Source organism: Caloenas nicobarica, chromosome 3 (assembly GCF_036013445.1).
Source record: "Caloenas nicobarica isolate bCalNic1 chromosome 3, bCalNic1.hap1, whole genome shotgun sequence".
NCBI lineage: Eukaryota > Metazoa > Chordata > Aves > Columbiformes > Columbidae > Caloenas > Caloenas nicobarica.
Window position 1 is genome coordinate 80540502 of NC_088247.1, and position 18901 is coordinate 80559402.

The following is an 18901-nucleotide window of genomic DNA, read 5'->3' on the forward strand; positions in this document are numbered from 1 at the left end:
TCACAGACTGGTTGGGGTTGGAAGGGACCTCCAGAGGTCATCTAGTCCAACCCACCTGCTAAAGCAGGTTCACCCAGAGCAGATCACACAGGAATGTGTCCAAGCAGGTTTTGAATGTCTCCAGAGAAGGAGACTCCACGACCTCTCTGGGCAGCCTGTTCCAGGGCTCTGGCATCCTCAAAGTAACCAAGTTTCTCCTCATATTCAGATGGAACCTCCTGTGCTTCAGTCTGTGCCCATTGCCCCTCGTCCTATCGTTGGGCACCACTGAAAGGAGTCTGGTCCCATTCTCCTGACATCCACTCTTGAGATATTTATAAACATTGATGAGATCCTCTCTCAGCCTTGTCTTCTCCAGGCTGAACAGACCCAGCTCTCTCAGTCTTTCCTCATAAGAAAGGTGCTCCAGCCCCCTAATCATCTTTGTAGCCCACTGCTGGACTCCCTCCAGTAATTTCTTGTCCGTCTTAAACTGGGGAGCCCAGAACTGGACAAAGTACTCCAGATGCTGTGACTCACTGATTCATACTCTGTCTTTTCTGGTTTGGGATTTGGTAAATATGATTCATCCTGTTTGCCTGATGGGACTTGACATCAGAGCCATGTATTTCTGTACTAGGCCCATCTTTTCCATGACGAGCTGGAAAATATGGAAAGCTGTGCCTTCTATGCAGAGTCCTAGAAATGGATGTTTTTGCTTGCTAATATTGAGTGTATATCATCACTGTCAGCAGACAGAATCTCATTTAAGTAGAAAGGACTGCCAAAAAGACCAAGATGTATAAATTTAAATGTAACTTGAAAATAGATGATGGGTTCATTTTCTTTCAGGCTACTACTACAAATAGGACTACAGATGTTTTGCTTAAATTCTGTACTAAAATTAATTTCCCGAATCTTCCTACTTGGGTTCTCAAAGTTAAGCATCTAAGAAATGTACTAGTTTTAAAAAAATTCCGAACACCCACATCTCATTTTTTGACAATGATGCAAACTGTGGATGCTTTGTAAATCAGGCTGCTTAGTTGGTTTTTTTTAAGGCACTGATGTGTGAATATTTAGGCTGCAGTTAGAGATGAAATACCTGGAAGTCCATTTCATTGGGAATTTGGTTAAAAGAGGAAAATAACTATGAGCCTAGGAAAACAACTAGGAAGCATGCAAATAACTAGGAAGAGAAAAAAAGCTGACATAAAGCTGCTTATTCTTAGAGACAGGGTTGTGTTTGTTGATGCGATTTATTATTCTTCGGTCTTGTACTAATATTTATGAGAGGCAGAAGTTCAGTTTACATTCACAAGATTAGATGCATCATATTATACGAGCAGGTCATACATTATTGTGGCTTGTTAGCACTGTGTGATCATCAGAGTAATGACAGCAGGACTGAGTTTTGCATCTCAGCCTCTTGCCTTCATTGTCATCACACTGGATTATGGCGGTGTGCTTGTAAATCAGAATTCACTACGAACCGAAATAGCGTGTAATGAATACACCCAGTATCCGTGATTCAGTTGTGAGTTGGACTAGAGTTAGAGATATTTTTAAACAGTGTTTCAGAAGCTTTACACAAAACACCTTTTTAATAAAGGATATGATTATCTAATCTGCAAATCTGCCTCCCACAGAGTAAAGCATGATTTACTACACAAATATTACTACAGAAAATTAGCATACACAATAAATGTAGCTTAAAACAGCAGGAAGAATAAAGAATTCTAAAATTTTCTAAATAATCCAGCAATTATTCCAGTAATAGATATGCTTTAAAAACTCCAGATAAGAAATACATTATTTTAATTTGGCTAATTTTGCTGACTGTGCAATTATACACAGTGATGAAGAATCAATAGAAAAAGTTAATAGTAATTTATTATTTTTCTCCTAGCAGTCCTGAATCTCCTTTTGAAATTTAATATACAATTTATGGTTTGTGTAATAACTTTTTTTAAAATCAAGCTACTTGCATATCAGTTATAAATATCACTGATTAGATTGTCTAGACAAATAATGGACAAAAAGCAAATTTTGTAAACAATCCCAAGCAGAGAAAATCAGTAACATTTCAAGCTCTGAGAAATACTGGAGTTGTTACTTTTTAAGTCATTGAGTATATTTTACGTAAGAATCCATTAAAATATGTTTGATTTTGTAAGTATGTCAAAAATAAATTGAAAATAAATTGTTTTGAATAGTGTCATTATTTATCAGAATTTTCCACTGATCTTCTGGATTAAAGATAAGTGATACAGATGCCTTGGACTGTCCCAAGACCTCATTATGTATTCTGTCACAAAAACAAAAAAACCACAAGACCTCTTGGAATATGAACTATTTTTCTATGCCTTCATTTAGAAAAAAGTTGCTGCAACAAAGATGAATACAATAAAAATTGGTGGGAAAGAAGGTTGAGGATTACTAATATGGTTATTTATGTCTGTTGAGACATCTGCTTTTGAGCACTGATCATTTTTGGGGGGTATAAATTGTCTTCTGCTCTCAAATTAAAGATTTATTATTGCCATTAAACTGTTGAAAATTTCCAGCTAATTACAGGTTGTTTATTAAGTTGGTGGGTGGTTGTTATACATGTAGCAAAATATTTTCTTTAAAATTCTTTGTTATTTAATAGGGTATTCATAGTCTAGCAAAGCAGTCACTAAAATATCTGCCTACACATTTGATCTATCCTTGAAGAAGCATGATATGGCAAACTGATTGCTACAGATTTTCCTTGCAGCCCCTAGAATATGCAGTCACTTTCCAGGCTGGGAACTAAAAACTTTTGTTATTTGTATGAAGATATCTTCTGACAGGGAATGTTAGTTTGCCATATAACACAGAATACCTTTATTTTTCATGTTCCTCCATCTGTATGTGGGATAATATGAGAGATTAGATAATCAGAGGACTGGCAAAGATTCTGTGCTTTTTCTTCCTTTTATTTTATGCTTTGAAAATATGGAAATTGCACTGTGAGTAAGTTTTTAGTATATTTAAATGAGGGTTTAAAAATTACCTGGAATTATGATTTTTTTGGGGTTTTTTTGGAGTGGGCTATTCAGAATAGGAACCTTCAATCTGTGTCTGTATGCCAGCCTGAAGCCTCGTCTTCTAAATCCAGAGCTTTAAAAGCATCCGCATTAAAATGGGCTGTATCAAGGTGAGCAGGGCTGGGACTGTCTCAGCCAAGTATTTTGGAGGTTCTGCGTCTGTCCCTTGTATGTCCCTGCCGTGGTGGTTGTACATTGTATATGGCCATGCCTGTTGGATCCTCAGTAGAGCAGATTTGGGTGAGGAACCGCCAGAGAGGAAGAGGCTGATTGACACGCTCACCATAAGCACCAGCAGATGCATTTTCCTTCAGCTCTTAGTGGAGACACGTTGTTCTCCAAGGGCCGCTGAGTGTCCTGGCATTCATGCAACAGAGATGAGGCAGGATAGTGTGCTCTCCCGATTGCCTCGAGAAAAAGAAAATGGTTCTAACATTTTGCTAGACTGTAAGAAGAAAGTGCCTCTTTCACTTAAAGTAAGATGATCACATACAGTTCTCCTTTACTACTCTCTGGCTGCTCAAAGTGTGCCTTACTCACCTGCTATGAGAACAGCTAAAAATGTTCATTGGGGCTTCACTCCTCAGTTTTAATGGGGAGGGAAGAAAATGCTCATGGCTGTCTTGAACGTAAAGGAGAATGGAATTGAGGAGGGAGGAGTGTCCTAGTTATGTTGGCTTGATCAGTGTGTGAAATGATGTAGAATTTTCCATATTTCAGAGCGTGTAAACTCTAGGGTAGGTTTAGTAGTAAAAAATTTTGATAGGTCACAAAGTTGTATGTGCAACATATTCTGCCAGCAAAAAACTTCCTTTAAAAACCAATAATAACAGTAAGAACATTGTTATGGAGACTTTGCTTATATATGTTTGCTTATAACCAGATATAGAAAACATAGCCTTGGCTCATTTCTGAGCACAGTGTAAGGAGCATCCTTTTCTGTTTTGTTCAGACTCTTGTTTGTCAAGTCAGAATTCACTGGGGAGAATGGAGGGCGGGCTGGACTGTCAGGCAGTTCATTTCTGTGAGGCTCTCTAGAATACAAAATTGTACTCACGTTTACTGAGCAGAAACAATACCTTGCAACCCATGATCTTTGAGTGCTCTCTTTCCTGCTTTGTAAAATAAGGGCTTATCATAGTGCTTACATTACAAGGATGTTTTGAAGAGAATCTAATTAGTTGTCTGTTTTCCTGGTACTAGCATGGAAAGGACTGTTGTAGTGTCTGACTAAATATTTTATGCCTAAGTATCACTGCATAAGTGAGCCAAGATACCATGTGAAAAAGGATGCTATTTAATTTTTTTTGATCTGGCTGAAACTCTAATTTAAAATACCGTTTTACATCAATTTTATTGAAAAATAAATAGTGGAAGGTAATGAAAGATCTATTAGTTAATAAACAACCTTGAATTACTGTAGTTAGGAGTGATGAACAGCAATTTAATAAGCCTTTAAGAGTGTGAGGTGTTCTGAGTAAACTAACTTTTGAAAAAGAGGGAATGAAATGGTTTCACAACTACCTTTTACAATTCGATGTTTGAGGCCTTGGAGAGGCCTCTTCAAACTGTGAACAGTTTGAATGAATGTGCAGTTTTACAGCTCTAGCAATAAAAGCATTTATGGTGTAAAAAAAATATTTCCAATATTCAGCAAAAGTATTTCTAAACTAAAATATGCAACTAACATGAAAAGAAAAAGAGAAGGAACATGAAAGAATTTCTGGAGGCAAAAAAAGGTGTGTAGGAGTTGCGTATTCTTCTATAATATTAACAGAAGAAAAGATCCCCCCATAAAAATCTAATTTTACTTTGCTACTTTGTAACTTAGACATTACTATTACAAACTTGTTTCAATTTTATTATGAATTTTTATGATAGTCTGGAAAATTAGCTTTTCTATAGCTCAATGATTTTTTTTTTTTCAATCGTGACAAATTAAATATTTATTTTCGTAAGACTCTCTAGTTTTATCCCGCTTAGAACAGAATATGGTGAAGCATATTGCCCTGCAAGGCTGAGAAGCTACTGGCTTGGCCTTGATTGATCCTCAGTGTTTAATGTTTCTGCTGCAGAAAATTCACCTTGACCTGGAGACCATCATAAGGATGAGGTCTGGCTACTACCAGTAGCCTAAAGACCAAATTTTGCTTCCCCCACAATCTATGCATAATGTCTAAGACATATATTCCATATACTGATGTCCAAGCAGAGATTTCACCGCTTTGCTTGACAGTCTTTGCCAGTGTTTTCTACTCCCCGGGTGAATTTTTCTCTTTAATATCTAATTGTAATTTTCTTTGCCACAACTTGTGATGCTGCTCCAGTTCCTTTCAAGGAGCACCTCCAAGAAGAAGCTGCCTCCATTTTCCCTGTAATCACAAGACTTGTAAAGAGAACTGTAAGATCCTCTTCTCCTGTCTCTCCTCCATCCAGGTTGATGGAGCTCAGCTCCCCCAGCCACACAGGATGAGTGCACCAGCCCTGACACTCGTGGTGATCCTCTGCTGAACCTGATGCAGTTTATTGGCCTCTTTCTTTTATTGAGAGTGGGAGCCAGTGCCGTAGGTGTCAGTCAACTTGCAAATGCTGAGCCAAGGTGAAGAATCTCTTCTCTTCGCTGGCTGCCTAAGCCTTAGCTGTTGCAGCCCAGTATGTGTCTGGCTTTCATAGCCTCAAGGATATAGTAGGTCTTTCAGATTAATGAAAAGGGAGGGCAAATAGAGGCATTGGAAAGTGCCGTTCAGCAAATCTGTCACTAAGGTGATCTCATGTTTTTCTTTCACCTAGAATGTTCCACCTGATTTGTCCATCTGCACCTTTGTGCTGGAGCAGTCTCTGTCAGTACGGGCCCTCCAGGAAATGCTGGCTAACACAGAAGAAAAGGCAGAAGGGGTAAGTTGTTGAATATTCACTTTTTTCATCCTGCAAAATACAACAGTTTTTTTTTCACTGTACCACAGGTTTCATGACTGGCACTAGCTTATAGCATTGTGAATTCCTTATGTTTAAATCTTCTCTTTTGCTACAGGAAAGGTCTGGTTTTTGAGAAATTCCAAACACTTGGCAGCTTTCATTGAAACTTGCTGGAGTTGTAAATTCCGAGCAATTTCAATGTACTGCAGGTCCACACAGAGCTACAAGAATGTTTTAATTTGAGAACTCATAATGTGAAATATAAAGCTTGATCACTTCTTCAGTACAGCTAAGCTTTCTGAGGATTTCTGACTCTATCAAGCAAGACTGTCAAGTAGTCTTAAAATTACTTGAATGTGTCCTGTTTTTCTCTAAAAATAATGAAATTGTTCTGTGTGGCCTGAGCTAATATGTCCTGTAACTCACCTTTAGAGCTGGAAACAGAATGTTATTGAGTCTCAGTGGACAAAAAATATGGAAACACACTTTCACAGCCTGGAAGATGAAGCATACAGGAATAATGTTAATTGTTTGAGTAGCAGATAGGTATTTACAAATAAATTGTAGTATTGTAATTAATGTTCTCTGCTGTGTAATTAATTTGATTTGTTATGATGTAGTTGAGTGTTCCATATACACCTTGTAGGGTTAACTTGAATGTCATACCCCAGCTCAAATCCTATAAACTGTAAGTGAGGAAGAGTGACTGGATGCCCAGGAGTTATACAGGTAAAAGGGAAGCAGGAGTTAACTCTAAGTCTGTCACTCAAGAAAGCTGGCAGGAGAGAAGCATGCCTCTGATATTTCTGAGAATGCCTTGGGAAAGTAAACTTTAACACAAAGTAATCATTCCCATGAAATGCCAGGCACTGAGACTGGAAACGGTATTTGGGGAATGAAGTCCAGGAGCAGTCCCATGGATGACCCGAAGTGTGTGCTGTCAGTGAGATTTTGTTGCAAGGACTGTCTCCAACAGCAAGAGAATGGAAAACACATCTGAGAGAAGAGGTGTACCACAGTGTAAGCAGATCCGTGCTTCTAAAGGGGGACCTTTCTTCCTTGAATTTGTAAATACTGAAACTGAGAGCAAGCAAATCCACAGGAAAAAAATAAATTCAAAAGAACAAGTACATACAGGCATAATGTCAATAACCACAGTTCAAACCCAAGGATGTGCTGTGATAACTGTGTGTGGCTGTATGTGTGAAGTAGAGCAACAGTTTTCTTGCTGTTTATTCCTACCAGATGTGGGCAGGAGCAGAAACTAAAGAAAGTGTGGGGGATTGTGTGTTAAAAGTACTGCCATAGGGCAGAACACAATGAATGAAAAAAACATTCAGTTTTCAAGTAAATGAAAATGAAATGAATGACTGAATATGTACTTGCTGATAAATTAACAGAACTGACATTTAGTATCTGTGTGTAGTTTCTATGAAAAGTTTATAGTAGAACATGTGAGTTTTGCATTTAATAACTGAGTTTTATGAGAAGAGGTAATTTTGTGCATAAATCTGAAGCACTGTATCTTTTTGGAGCAGTGTCATTTTTTAAATTTAGTATAACAGTGCTTTCTTTAATTTAGGAAAAGAAAGTATAGCAATTTCTTGAGAGGTTGTTACTATAAATTGGATTCAATATGACCTCAGTTTTCTAATGGAAAGTCTTTTCAGTCCTCAATTACTTTTCATTACATTAAAAATCATTAAGGTTGCTGTGTTTAAAAGTGGTCTCCTTGTGCTTCTTTGCTTTTTGTGGTGTGTAATCTCTTGAATGCTGTGTTTTTATAATAGATATTATATAACAGGTAAGTCAGCAGTAATGGAATGATGGAGTAATATGAACAAAATCTCATGCTGACTTGAGTCAGAACAATAAATGGCTTTCCTTGTGCTTAAGAAAGAATAACTATGTGCACTAACTGGATTTAATTTTAGTTCTCAATTAGTATATATTAAATGTGCAAAACTACCTCTGCAATAAATGCCTACACTTTTAGTGCAAGAATCCCAAAATGAGAATTTCTATACTTGATGAGATTAGTATAACAATCCACACATCTGAGTATGTCTAATTCTCTCTCCTGAATCAGCTAAATACTAGCATCAAAGGCAACAGTGGAAAATGAATTAAATTTCATAAGAAAGGATGTGTGTAGTGCTCTGTTTCTTCTAGCTGTAGGCACTGAGTAGTTACTCTGTGCTCTGAGGTTTTATCCTTTCTCTTTAAAATACATACTATGCCTAGCTCTGGCAGTTTATTAAAGTATTGAAATTTGTAGCTTGACTGTATGCTTTTGGTTTTAAAAATTAAAACCACAACCTGTTTCGTTTGCTCAGGCAGCATTATTTACACTTTTCATCTTAAACAGGCAAATTTTTGATTTTGCTGGGCACTTGAGTGCTATTATGCATGGACTACTTTGATTGTATAGTTCATCCACAGAAAAGAACCAGAAAAAGGGAAAGAAAAAGGGAAGCATCATGTGGAAAGAAAATAATAAATAGTTATATAAATGAAGACTATCCTTATGTGTGTACCCAGAGTCTGGGCTCTGGACTCTTAAGCAAGCAGAATTATAGCTGCTCTGTCTTAGATGGGCCTAGGGCGTAGGTATTATTTTGTAATTATTTTGACTTGGTTTTTGAGCGTAACTTTTTATTATCAACAAAGCCGGTGAAGTATGGAAATGGAAATCCTTTGGTTTTTATAAAGCATGAAGTATTTTCTTAGCCTCAGTTGTCTCAGCAAATGATTTAGACTTTTGTGTGAAATTTTTTTAAAATCATCCTCAAGCAAACATGCTGCATAAAAAATAGCTATTAAAATAAAAATTTACCAAAAGGGGATGCAAATTAAACTTCAGTGAAAGGTAAACCTTCATAAAAGCTATTGCTACTAATTCTTTTTTGAAATATATTTCAAAGGTGTTTTTTAATATGTTTCAATATAAATGATTTTTTTCTAATTTTGAGGATTCAAAACTGCTACTATCTGTATTTATATAACAAGTGGCTAGTTTGAATTTTCATTCTATTGTAATGCGTTTATTACTTCAAAGATCAAAAAAAGTTTTGGGTACGGTGACTAGGTACAGGAAATTAAATTAGCTTGGCATTTAAAGGACATTTTACTGTAAGTGAAACATGCACAATGTCATGTGTCTTTTATATTGGCTAGAACAAGAACTGGCTTTTCTTTTGAAACGGATAAGAGCTTGTGATTGCTCAAGTTACACTCGCTTTGCTTGGGTTTTTTGACATATATCCAGCAGTCTCATGATATAAATAATGTGCTACTATTTTGCCTTGTGATGTCTTTTATAGTCCTCCATGATAATTATCATAAATGAGGCCTTTGAAATTTGAGGACTCCAGATTGTATGTTACACGCCATACCCTGGTGAATAGACGATACATATAGACAGAGAGAGAGTTGACACATATAAATACAGGTGGCATGTGACTTACTTTCACCTGCCAGTATGGTGTGCATCTTTGTGTGGATGAGAGATAGAACATCTCATGCAGAGGATTGGTGTTAATGGCATCTTTTCATTGCAGTGATTGAGAAGTCTTGGTAGACTCTTTCACAGCAGCTTTAATTATTTCTGTCAGCAGTGGTCTACCAGAAGATGGGTGAGTGCCAAGCCATCCCAATTTTAGTGTTGGACAATGCATTCATGGCAAAATCTCCTTTAATTGGGAGGGTGTAGAGTAAGAGGGACTTAATCTGGTGCAAGCTGCTGGAGCTCCTGTTTGCTGATCTGTGATTTATTCTGTCAACAGGAGGTGTGTGAATGGGCTTTTTTGTGTTCAGGTCTATATATAAGAATATGAGACTGCTATGGGACTTTTTCTAAATTTTTTTTCAATTTTATCAACAAAGTGGGTGGAAAGTTCAGTTCCTCTGCTAATGGCTAGGCTTCATGCTACATGAATTGCTCACTCGTAACATCAGCTGCGCTTGGAGTGTAATGTACTTCTAACGGAATTGTGTTTCAATGAGTCTTGCAGGACAGATGTACCAAACGCATCCTATATGGAACCAGATGGGTTTTCCTCAGTTGCTTCTGTGTCCTTTCAAATTGAGTGTCAGCTTTTTGATTGTTTACTAGAAAGAATGTGCAACCGAAATAAGTAAGGATTTGTGTGTCATCTGTAGCAAGAAAGTGAATGTATATGTAGTTACAATTTCTGTATTTTGAATGACAACATATGCTATGTACTAGAATATGTCAGGATAGTGTAGGGCACTCTAGCATTTATATTGACATGATTTTAAGAGCTCGTTCAGGAAATCACGCTGTATTTGTTCTTTACTTTCAGACTGAAAACCTCTGAGTAAACTTGAAGTCTTTATTTCTATTTGTCTTCCTAGACTTCTTTGCACAGGCTCTCTTTTCCCTTAATATATTAACTTGAAATTTGTTTACTTTTATGCAAGATGAAATGTAGGGTTAAATCCTTTGTTAGTTTCCTGCAAATTGATCTTAGTTGCCTTATTGTCTACTGAACACTTCTGTGTGAGTTTTCTGCATTTTTTTCCCCGGTATTTGCATAGCAACTCTGCTTTTCTACTACAGTATGCCATGGAAAATTTAAAAAAATGTTAGAAAACGGGTCCCATGCATCTTAAACTTATATATGTACACTTACATATATACTTATATAATTCGATTTTAGTGATCTATGCTTTAGATTCTTTAAATGTATTGATATGTCATGTAGGGTATTGTGAAAATTGAATTAATATTGGAATGTTTGTGAGATTAGCATTACAGCAGTGAACATCATAAAATTGATGGTATTTAATCATGATGTCTTTAGAAGAGGATTTTTTAATCAAATGGTTGCACACTGAGCTGGAATGAAATAAAATGTTAATGACCACCCTCTCTTCTACGTATTGAGTGATGCTGAAAAGGTAAAGCACATACGGAAGGCTGTGTCATAAGACAGTGACAGGAATGGAGGTTGCGTAAGTGACTTTTGTCACTTTGTCTTTTTACTGTTTGCCTTAACTTTTTTCTTTGTAAAAATTACCATAATTCTTCTGAAAATGCAAGAAGTTGATACTTCAGCTTTGTAAAAAGTGTTTTGAAATATAAACTGTTCATGATTATATAAGATTGTCTGTTGCAGCTCTCCTATTACTGACTGTATACAGTGCAACTTTTGGAATGGCAGGAACATCAACCTCAGCGCGGCAGGATTTCAGGGCTTGGCATGAGCTCTAAACTCAATGAGAACTACAAACCAACATCTCGCCTCAGTGTTGCATCAGGCTCACTCAGCCTTTTCTAAACCTGGACTTTAGGTCAGAGCATTTGAGCTGCCGCTCCGTGAGCAGGACCTTGTGCCAGTGAGGGGCAGGACTGCCGGCTGCTGGGCAGCCCTTGTTGGGAAGGAGCTGCTGAGCGCAGCTGCCGGCCTGCGGAGCCGCGTTTTGTCTCTGCGATGGGCAGCGGGCCCGGGCCTAGCAGGCCTCGCTTTGGAGAGTCTGCAGGGTCTCAGCTGCAGTGAGGGCTCCTGCTGAGTTCCTCCAGGTTAACTACTCCTCCTTCAAAATCGTGCTTGTTAAATATACTTATATACACACACAGACATTCAGGTTAAAAAAAAAAAAAAAAAAGGGAGCGTGTTCTTTTTGAGTTTTGCTGAGCTCTTTGTAGATATCCGCCCTTTAGTTTTCAAATTAAAAGTGAAACCTGTGCTTTTAGAGTACTCTCAACGTGGTAAGTGAAAAGGGGAGGTATTATCTCCTCACTGCTTTTGTAAGGCATCTGATCTTGCTCCATAAATGGGTTTTTGATAAACATGTGGTAGTTGCTGAGCTCTAAAGATTGTCCTCCCTTTCCATAGCATCTCCTCTTGCTGCCTAGGCTGCAGCCATTTCCAGTGTCTGCTCTTTAGACAGTTCGTTGCCCTTCAGTCATTCTCTTTGTGTATAAATAGATAAGACTTCTTTTTTTTTTTCCACATGATGATAGTAAAAGCTCACCCTTACTTTGCTTTATGGAAACAACATATTTTGAAATAGGCAGAGAAACTTGAAAAAGAAGAGGGGACACTCAGAGAGGCTGCTAGCAATGAACCTGACTTCTGCTTGATGAGGTGTTATCATCTGCTTCAGACTTAATTCATTTGGGCTATGAAGCCCTGTGCGTGACTTTGGTAGTTAATGCCTGTTTGTGGAGATACTGCTGATGCTGTGGAATGTGCTTGTAATTACGGCAGTGCACACAGCTTCCACTCCTGAAGCAGCCCTTGGTAGCTGACAGTCTATTGATAAATATGCAGAACACTTCCTTTTCTTGAAAGAAGCTTCTATTTAAAAAAATATTGGGATGAGTCACAGAAGATAACGGTACATACAACACAGAAGGAAAGGCACAAATTTGGAAATCCTGTTTTTTCACAATTTTTTTAGTGGTGATTATTTAATGTGGTAAATTCACGTAACCTAGGGTATAATGTAGGTCATTTAGCAGCTGACTAGTTAACTGGATATGTGTGCATTTTTTTCTCTTTTTGCTCTGTAAAATTAAAATTTCCAGGTGGTATTTGTTAACTTTTAAGCCCTTTATTGTCTATAGCTCTACTTCTTCAAAAGAACTTGTGCATTTGCACAGATTGTAATAATGTCAGTAACTGACAAATCCTTTGGCTGTTCCAAGGAATTTCAGGTGAGTTTTCTTATTCTCCTCAGCCACGTGTCACTGCTTTTTAGGTACATCACTAAATGAAATACAGAGCCTTCATTTTCATTTTAAATGAAGAACTTGTTGGTGGGTTTGTAAATCTCCAGAGGAAAAATTTGAGGGAGCCAACATTTGCCTCTGCCTAGAAGACAGACCACAATTCACTTCCTGTAGTGATCCTATAGAGTGCAAAATGCTGAGTCCTTTCCCAGTTTGGCTTGAACTGGAGTCAACAAATCTTAAACTGAATATTTAGCAGATAATTTTTCCTAAGTTCTGGACCTATCTAAAGTATATAGGTGAAAGACTTCATTGTTAGTTATTTTTATGGGAATGGTGTTTCATAGGATTTTGAAATTCAGCCATTCAAATTTCACAGTGAAAATTTGAGGCAAATTGACTTAATTTTTAAGTGCTTCATCCACAGTGAATTTCCTTCCCTCCACCCTCCATAAATGCAGTGTTTTGAATAACTTAATAAATGCTAAAATATTTTTGGAGCATTTTATACAGAAATCAGGAATTTAAACACAGTCTCAATATCTTGGTATTCACAATCATTTCAGATCAGCAGTATTCTTGTCTCTGATTACTTTGGTAGTTCACTAAATTTTGTGAAATACTATGTTGCTGAATATTTTACTTTCTTCTTCAAGTAACTTATTCTGTTGCTGGGGAGTGATGAACATCCTGGAGTTTCATTCAAATTTCGTGATGTTAAGGAAGAAGTTCTCAATGTTTCTGTTGATTTGGGAGGAATATGCTGTGAACCAAACTTACAGAACTTGCTGTGAACTCTTTTTATTTGGAAAATAGTCCTTTTGATTCACAGCTAAGCATGTTAAGATCTGTAAATTGATTATATCATAATTGCATACTGGAAGGTGCTAACACATTTCTTAAAATCTTTTGGTATGTATTATATTTCAGACATTGAATGCTACAACTAAGTTGTTTTCACCCTTCGTTCTCTATATCCACTCTTGACATTGCACAGTCTTTTTACAGTGTTTCTCCACTGAGGAAAATAACATCTAGGAAACATCCTTATATGCTATTACTGTGAGAAGTACAAGACCCCAGTGCTTCTTGTGACTCTGAGTGTTGCAAGAAGCTGCAAAGTAGAAAATAAAACTTTATTAGGGAACTTAGACCTTTGTGTGGAAATGAGTTAAACCACAGACTTGCTCCAGTTGAGTATTGCATGCTGCTTAGCCTTTTTGCAGCTCAGATGTCTGCAACCACCCAGCATCGCATAGTCCATTCTCAGCTCATGAATACAGTGGCATGTGTTGAGAGAAGAAAGAATGCAAGTGAGAGACTTCTTCTGAGAAGTCACTGAAATCTCAGCAACTTTTCCTACTTTTTCTAGTGAAATACTAATCACTGTCATACGTGATTTCAGGATTTTTCTGGCTTGAAGTAAAATGGTAGAGAAAACAATACTTCAACACAGAGATCTCTTCAGGACATTTAAAAGCTCAAGCAGGGGATTAATGGAATAAACTAATTTGTTAATCTTTGCAGGAAAATTTGATTGTTTTTGCTTAATACAGTTTATCAGTGAAGTACAAAAATTCTCTTGCTATATGCTAAAACATTTAGGAAAGCACTTCTGATCTTTCTTTTTTTTTTGTTCGTTCTTTCTTTTTTCCCCCTAGCATTGACTGTCTTGTTTGGGCTGTCTTTTACCACAGACCACTCTTTGAAACCTTTTGTGTATAGGACAGTGTTTAGTGGCTTTCCTTGTAGCTTGAAATGCAAATCTCCCAAGGATTTGGAGGCTAGAAATATAGTTGGTGGTTTGAGTGCAATACAGTAGGAAGCACTTTCTAAATACTTTCATCTCATGCTTGTTCTGCACGCATATAAAGCAGTTAGGAATTTTTGATTCATAGTCATCTCCTGTTTATATTCTAACTACATTTCATGAAGGGAACTTTCAGCACTTTATTATCTTAATTCTAGGTGGATTTTGTGTTTCCGTCAGTTTTGTGTTTTTCTTTTGGCATATTGAATCAGTTCAGACTGTGGACAAGATTAGACTAATCAAGAAGTCAGATTCAGAAAGCCAAGAATGAAGGAACCCTGCTGCAGCTGAGGTTCGGAAAGAGCTGCCTGAAAATGAGATCAGGAAGGTGATGATTAAAGGTAGTGATACAAAACCATGACATTCACTTGTCTCTAAGTGAAGATTTCAATCTGTGGGGAAATGCTTAGCTAAAAGTTTCATTTGTTTTTGCAGCTTGGTGTAACCAACTTCTGTTGCCCCTATGCACAGTTCAGCATGTTTTTAATAAACAGAGCGCTATTAATGGAATTAATTATCTTTCTAATATAACCCTGACACTGACTTTTGCACTGATTATCAGAGTACAGCAATAAAATAAAGGTATCAGTTTCTTTTGCATTGGAATAACTTTTTTCATTTTTTAAAAAATGTATTATGATAGCCTTTATGTCCTTCATTTATCCTGTTATATTTGATCTGCTTCATATTTTTCCACATCTGTGGGACTCATAGTTTTTATACATTGTTGTTTCATTCCTGTTACTGACAGAAGATCTTAACTGGAGCAGAACTGATTAGTCAGTATACAGCCTGATTACCAACACTAGTAACTGACTTTTATTTCCTCCATTAGTAACATTAGTCCCAGAATGTCCTTGTTTTCCTCTAAGTAGCACAGATTATGCCCCCCACCCAGATCCAGATACATTGAAAAAGCACTGAAATACAGAAAGAAATAGTTCCTGGAGGACATGAGAAAATAGCCATAAACAAATATCTCCCTTAACTTTTATTTTAAAATCTTAGTTATATGATGGTAAAGCATTGTAACTAATGCTTGGATTTTTTTCAGATTTGGGCACTCATAAATCTGTGTCAGACTTTATTAACAGAATGGAAGCATTTGACTGCACACATTGTGTGTAAATCCTAAGCTAAACTGTTTCTGTAATATGAAAAATTTTAATTTCACAACCTCTACTTCAATATTTGACAACTTCATTTTTCAGGAAAATGTTGTCTGCGGATACCCATCAGTTAGGCAGAGTTCCAGCTAAATTGCATCACGAGCTTATTAACTCCCATCTAATCATCCAGTCATGGCTGATTAATCACATCTCCTGGTGCCTTGTTTTAATAAAATCTGTTTTCCATGCCACTGACCAGCAAACTGCTAATTTTACGTGTGGGGTAGTCTTTGCTGAAGGGAACAAAATACCGCCCTCCTCCACTGTTCCGAAGGGCCTTGTGTGAAGGAATCAGCACATGCAAGTGTCTTGCGCGTGTAATTCTCTTTCTGAGTTTAAGAGATGGGGAAAACTTGAGTTTCCTCAGAGCTAAAATGGTTTCCCATGCTGCAGGGAAGGGCTGGAGGCATTTTGGGACAGGAATGCAACTGTAGCTGGTGGATTTTTTGAATATTCAAATCATCGATCTCCAACTGTGGAATTCTGAATTTGTTAATTACTTTGTATTAGTAAGCAGCAAGATAATGTGGAGAGCTGGCAGCTTTATCATTTTCTCAGCATGAGGGGAGGGGGAAGGTAATTTCATCCCTCATGCAAATGGAAAAAGGTAACACTCCCTATTTCTTTTAATAAGTGTCCTGTATATTAATGAATAAGCTAAGTTATCAAAGTACTTCCTTAAAAAAAAATGAAGGTGGGCAGTTAAATGCACTCTTCACAGTTTAAGCTCTCTGATTTTCACTACAGTAGCCTAGTTAATAACATACCTGACAGCTAACCACAGTTGTCGTAAATATGACGATCCAAAAATGTTTTCAGGTTTTCTCTCAGAACCCCCACAGGTAGTAAGAGTCAGAAATGAACCAGAGGTCTCTTAACAAACCAGAGCTCTTTTAGTTTCCTAGCACTGACCAGTCTTCTCTTTTGACAAGTCATAGATGCAGTAAGGCAAGAATTATTTTTTTAATCAAACTTTTGAGAAAAAAAACCCCCAAACTACAGCTTTTTATGTTTATAGTTTGAGTGTTTTCATTAGTCTAAGGGTTGTCTACAGATGCCAGGCATAACTCACTGAAGTAACAAAATATTGCAGCAGTAATTCAGAAAATCTTTGGATAAGCCTTCATCAGATAGTGGTGTGTCATGAAGAGAGACAGAGCTGTTATGTCCAGCAATGTTAACTTGTGCTTCCAAGCTTTAAATTTGTGTGACCTAGATGTTTCTTACTGCAAAGAAAGTAGAGAAAGGAAAGAAGTGGAGGTCAAAGTGTTTCATGCAGTATGGGCTTTTGTATCATGCAGATGGGCTTATCGGCTACCAGTGTAAAGCTTCATGAAAAAATGAGGTAGTTTAGAGACTTATTCTACGTAAAATCCTGGCTATTCTCAGCTATTTAGAGATACCACACTGCTAACAGGACTACTGGGAATATTAATACAACAGGGAACAAAAGCGTAAAACTTTTGCAGATAAAACAAGTACTGTTATTTTCTCGTCAGTGCACCTTATGTAGTATCAGCAGTGATTGTTAGCAGGCCATTTCAAGTAAAGCATAAAAAGAACAAGACTTGGCTTTGATCGACTGCACTTTGATCAAGTGTAAGTACTGGAAAAAAATCAAGAAGTGCAGGCGCAGTATTTTTGCATTCTGCTTATCCTCAAGGAGAGGCAAGGACAGGAATAAAATAATTATCTCTTTCAAATCACAGACTTGTGATAAGCAAATATTTCTAGCCTGGAACACAAGCTCTTCTTTTGAGTGTGCCATATTTAGAATGAGGATGTATGAGGACCTATGGCATAAAAGCAAACGTTTTTATCATCCCAGACAGGTTTCCTATTTTGGAGGTAGATGTCGGTCTCTTTTCCAGCCTCACCATGACTATTGGATCTCTGTTGTGCTCATCATTTTCTTTCCAGAGTGATGGTCAGTAAAAACTGTCTTTGGGGGAAAGAGAAATTACTTTATTTCTTAGTTAAATTTTCTAATCTATGTTGCATACAGAGAAGGAGCTAAACCAAATAGACATGACAGCACAACTTTTGAAGCATCTTGAAGACAAAAGTCTGTAATAGAAGACAACCCTGGGCTGGAAGAGAAGACATATCATCAATTAACTTGTTGAATAATAAATTCAGGAAATCAAGGTATACATGAAGACAATGAAATATTGTAACAGAAACAAAAATACAATTCAATTTTCAATCTCCCTAGTTCAATTCTAGTTATTCTCATCTTGCTTATCTCTATTAGAGAGTTTTAGACAGTGGGTTTACCATATGTTCTCAGTTTCCTCAACTGAGAAATGGAAAAAAAAGTCGTATTTTTCTAGTAAGATTTTCCTGCGTCACTACAGAAAAATGAGTGTAAGCATAGAGGAAGATATAATATCCACTAGCTGAAATGCATTGCTTCATTAAGATTTCAGGTCACAGTCCCATCTGTGGATCATGGTATTATATCTGTTATTATATCTGTTTTCATAAATAGTTGTAGAGAATGTGATTAGTCATAGTCAGCTAAGACTCTCCTATAATGTGTGGAATAAAGTTCCTTGGTGTTTTTGTCTCCTGCTCAAGCAGATGAAAGGAAACAGAATACAGAATCCCGAGTTAGGACTGGTAGACTGTTTTGCACAGCTTAAAGGAGCTTACTTTCCAGCTTTGTGCACTGGTAATTAATGTTGCTGTATTAGTGGATGATCAGCACGTGTTCTGTGAGCCTGGTTTATGTTAAGTTTAAAAAAAGTGAGTTTGTGAATGACTCCTCATAATGGTGAAAAGGTCCCTCTTTATTTCTCTTCATCTAGTTCATGACTCCTTTTGACAAGAAAAGAGGAATAACAGAACTACATTCCTGCTGTTTTAACTGGCTTTTATGTCTGGTTAATGTAGTGCTGGGTATTTGCAGCACTCAGGAAAAAAACGTTGGAAAACCAGCCCTACAGTTTGGATTAAATGCATTTAAAATGAAAGCTTGGCTGAAGAGATTGGAGCTTTTACATGCCTCTGAAGGGAAGTCAGCAAATGCAGATGACTCTCTGAAGTTTCTGAATTAGCATTGCAGTAAATGATAAAATCATGGCTGTATGTTCTTCATGGAGGACTTCTTACTGCAGTTACATGAAATTCTAAGGAAAGTATTAAGACTACATACTCTGGTGTTCTCATCTAGTTCAAGAAGAGAAATTAGTTTGTAATTTTAAGTGCTGTCTTTTGATCTTTTGCTTGATTCTTAGAATACAATTTTGCA

At 37.1% G+C, this 18901-nt stretch overlaps 1 protein-coding gene across 1 annotated transcript in view; it reads left to right on the top strand.

The window, feature by feature from the left end:
- RYR2 (ryanodine receptor 2) overlaps positions 1 to 18901 on the top strand; it is a 364098-nt gene that overhangs the window by 73344 nt on the left and 271853 nt on the right. The window contains exon 5 of the mRNA XM_065631500.1: positions 5844 to 5948. Within this exon, the coding sequence (XP_065487572.1) occupies positions 5844 to 5948 (105 nt within the window). The remainder of the gene's footprint in view (positions 1 to 5843; positions 5949 to 18901) is intronic.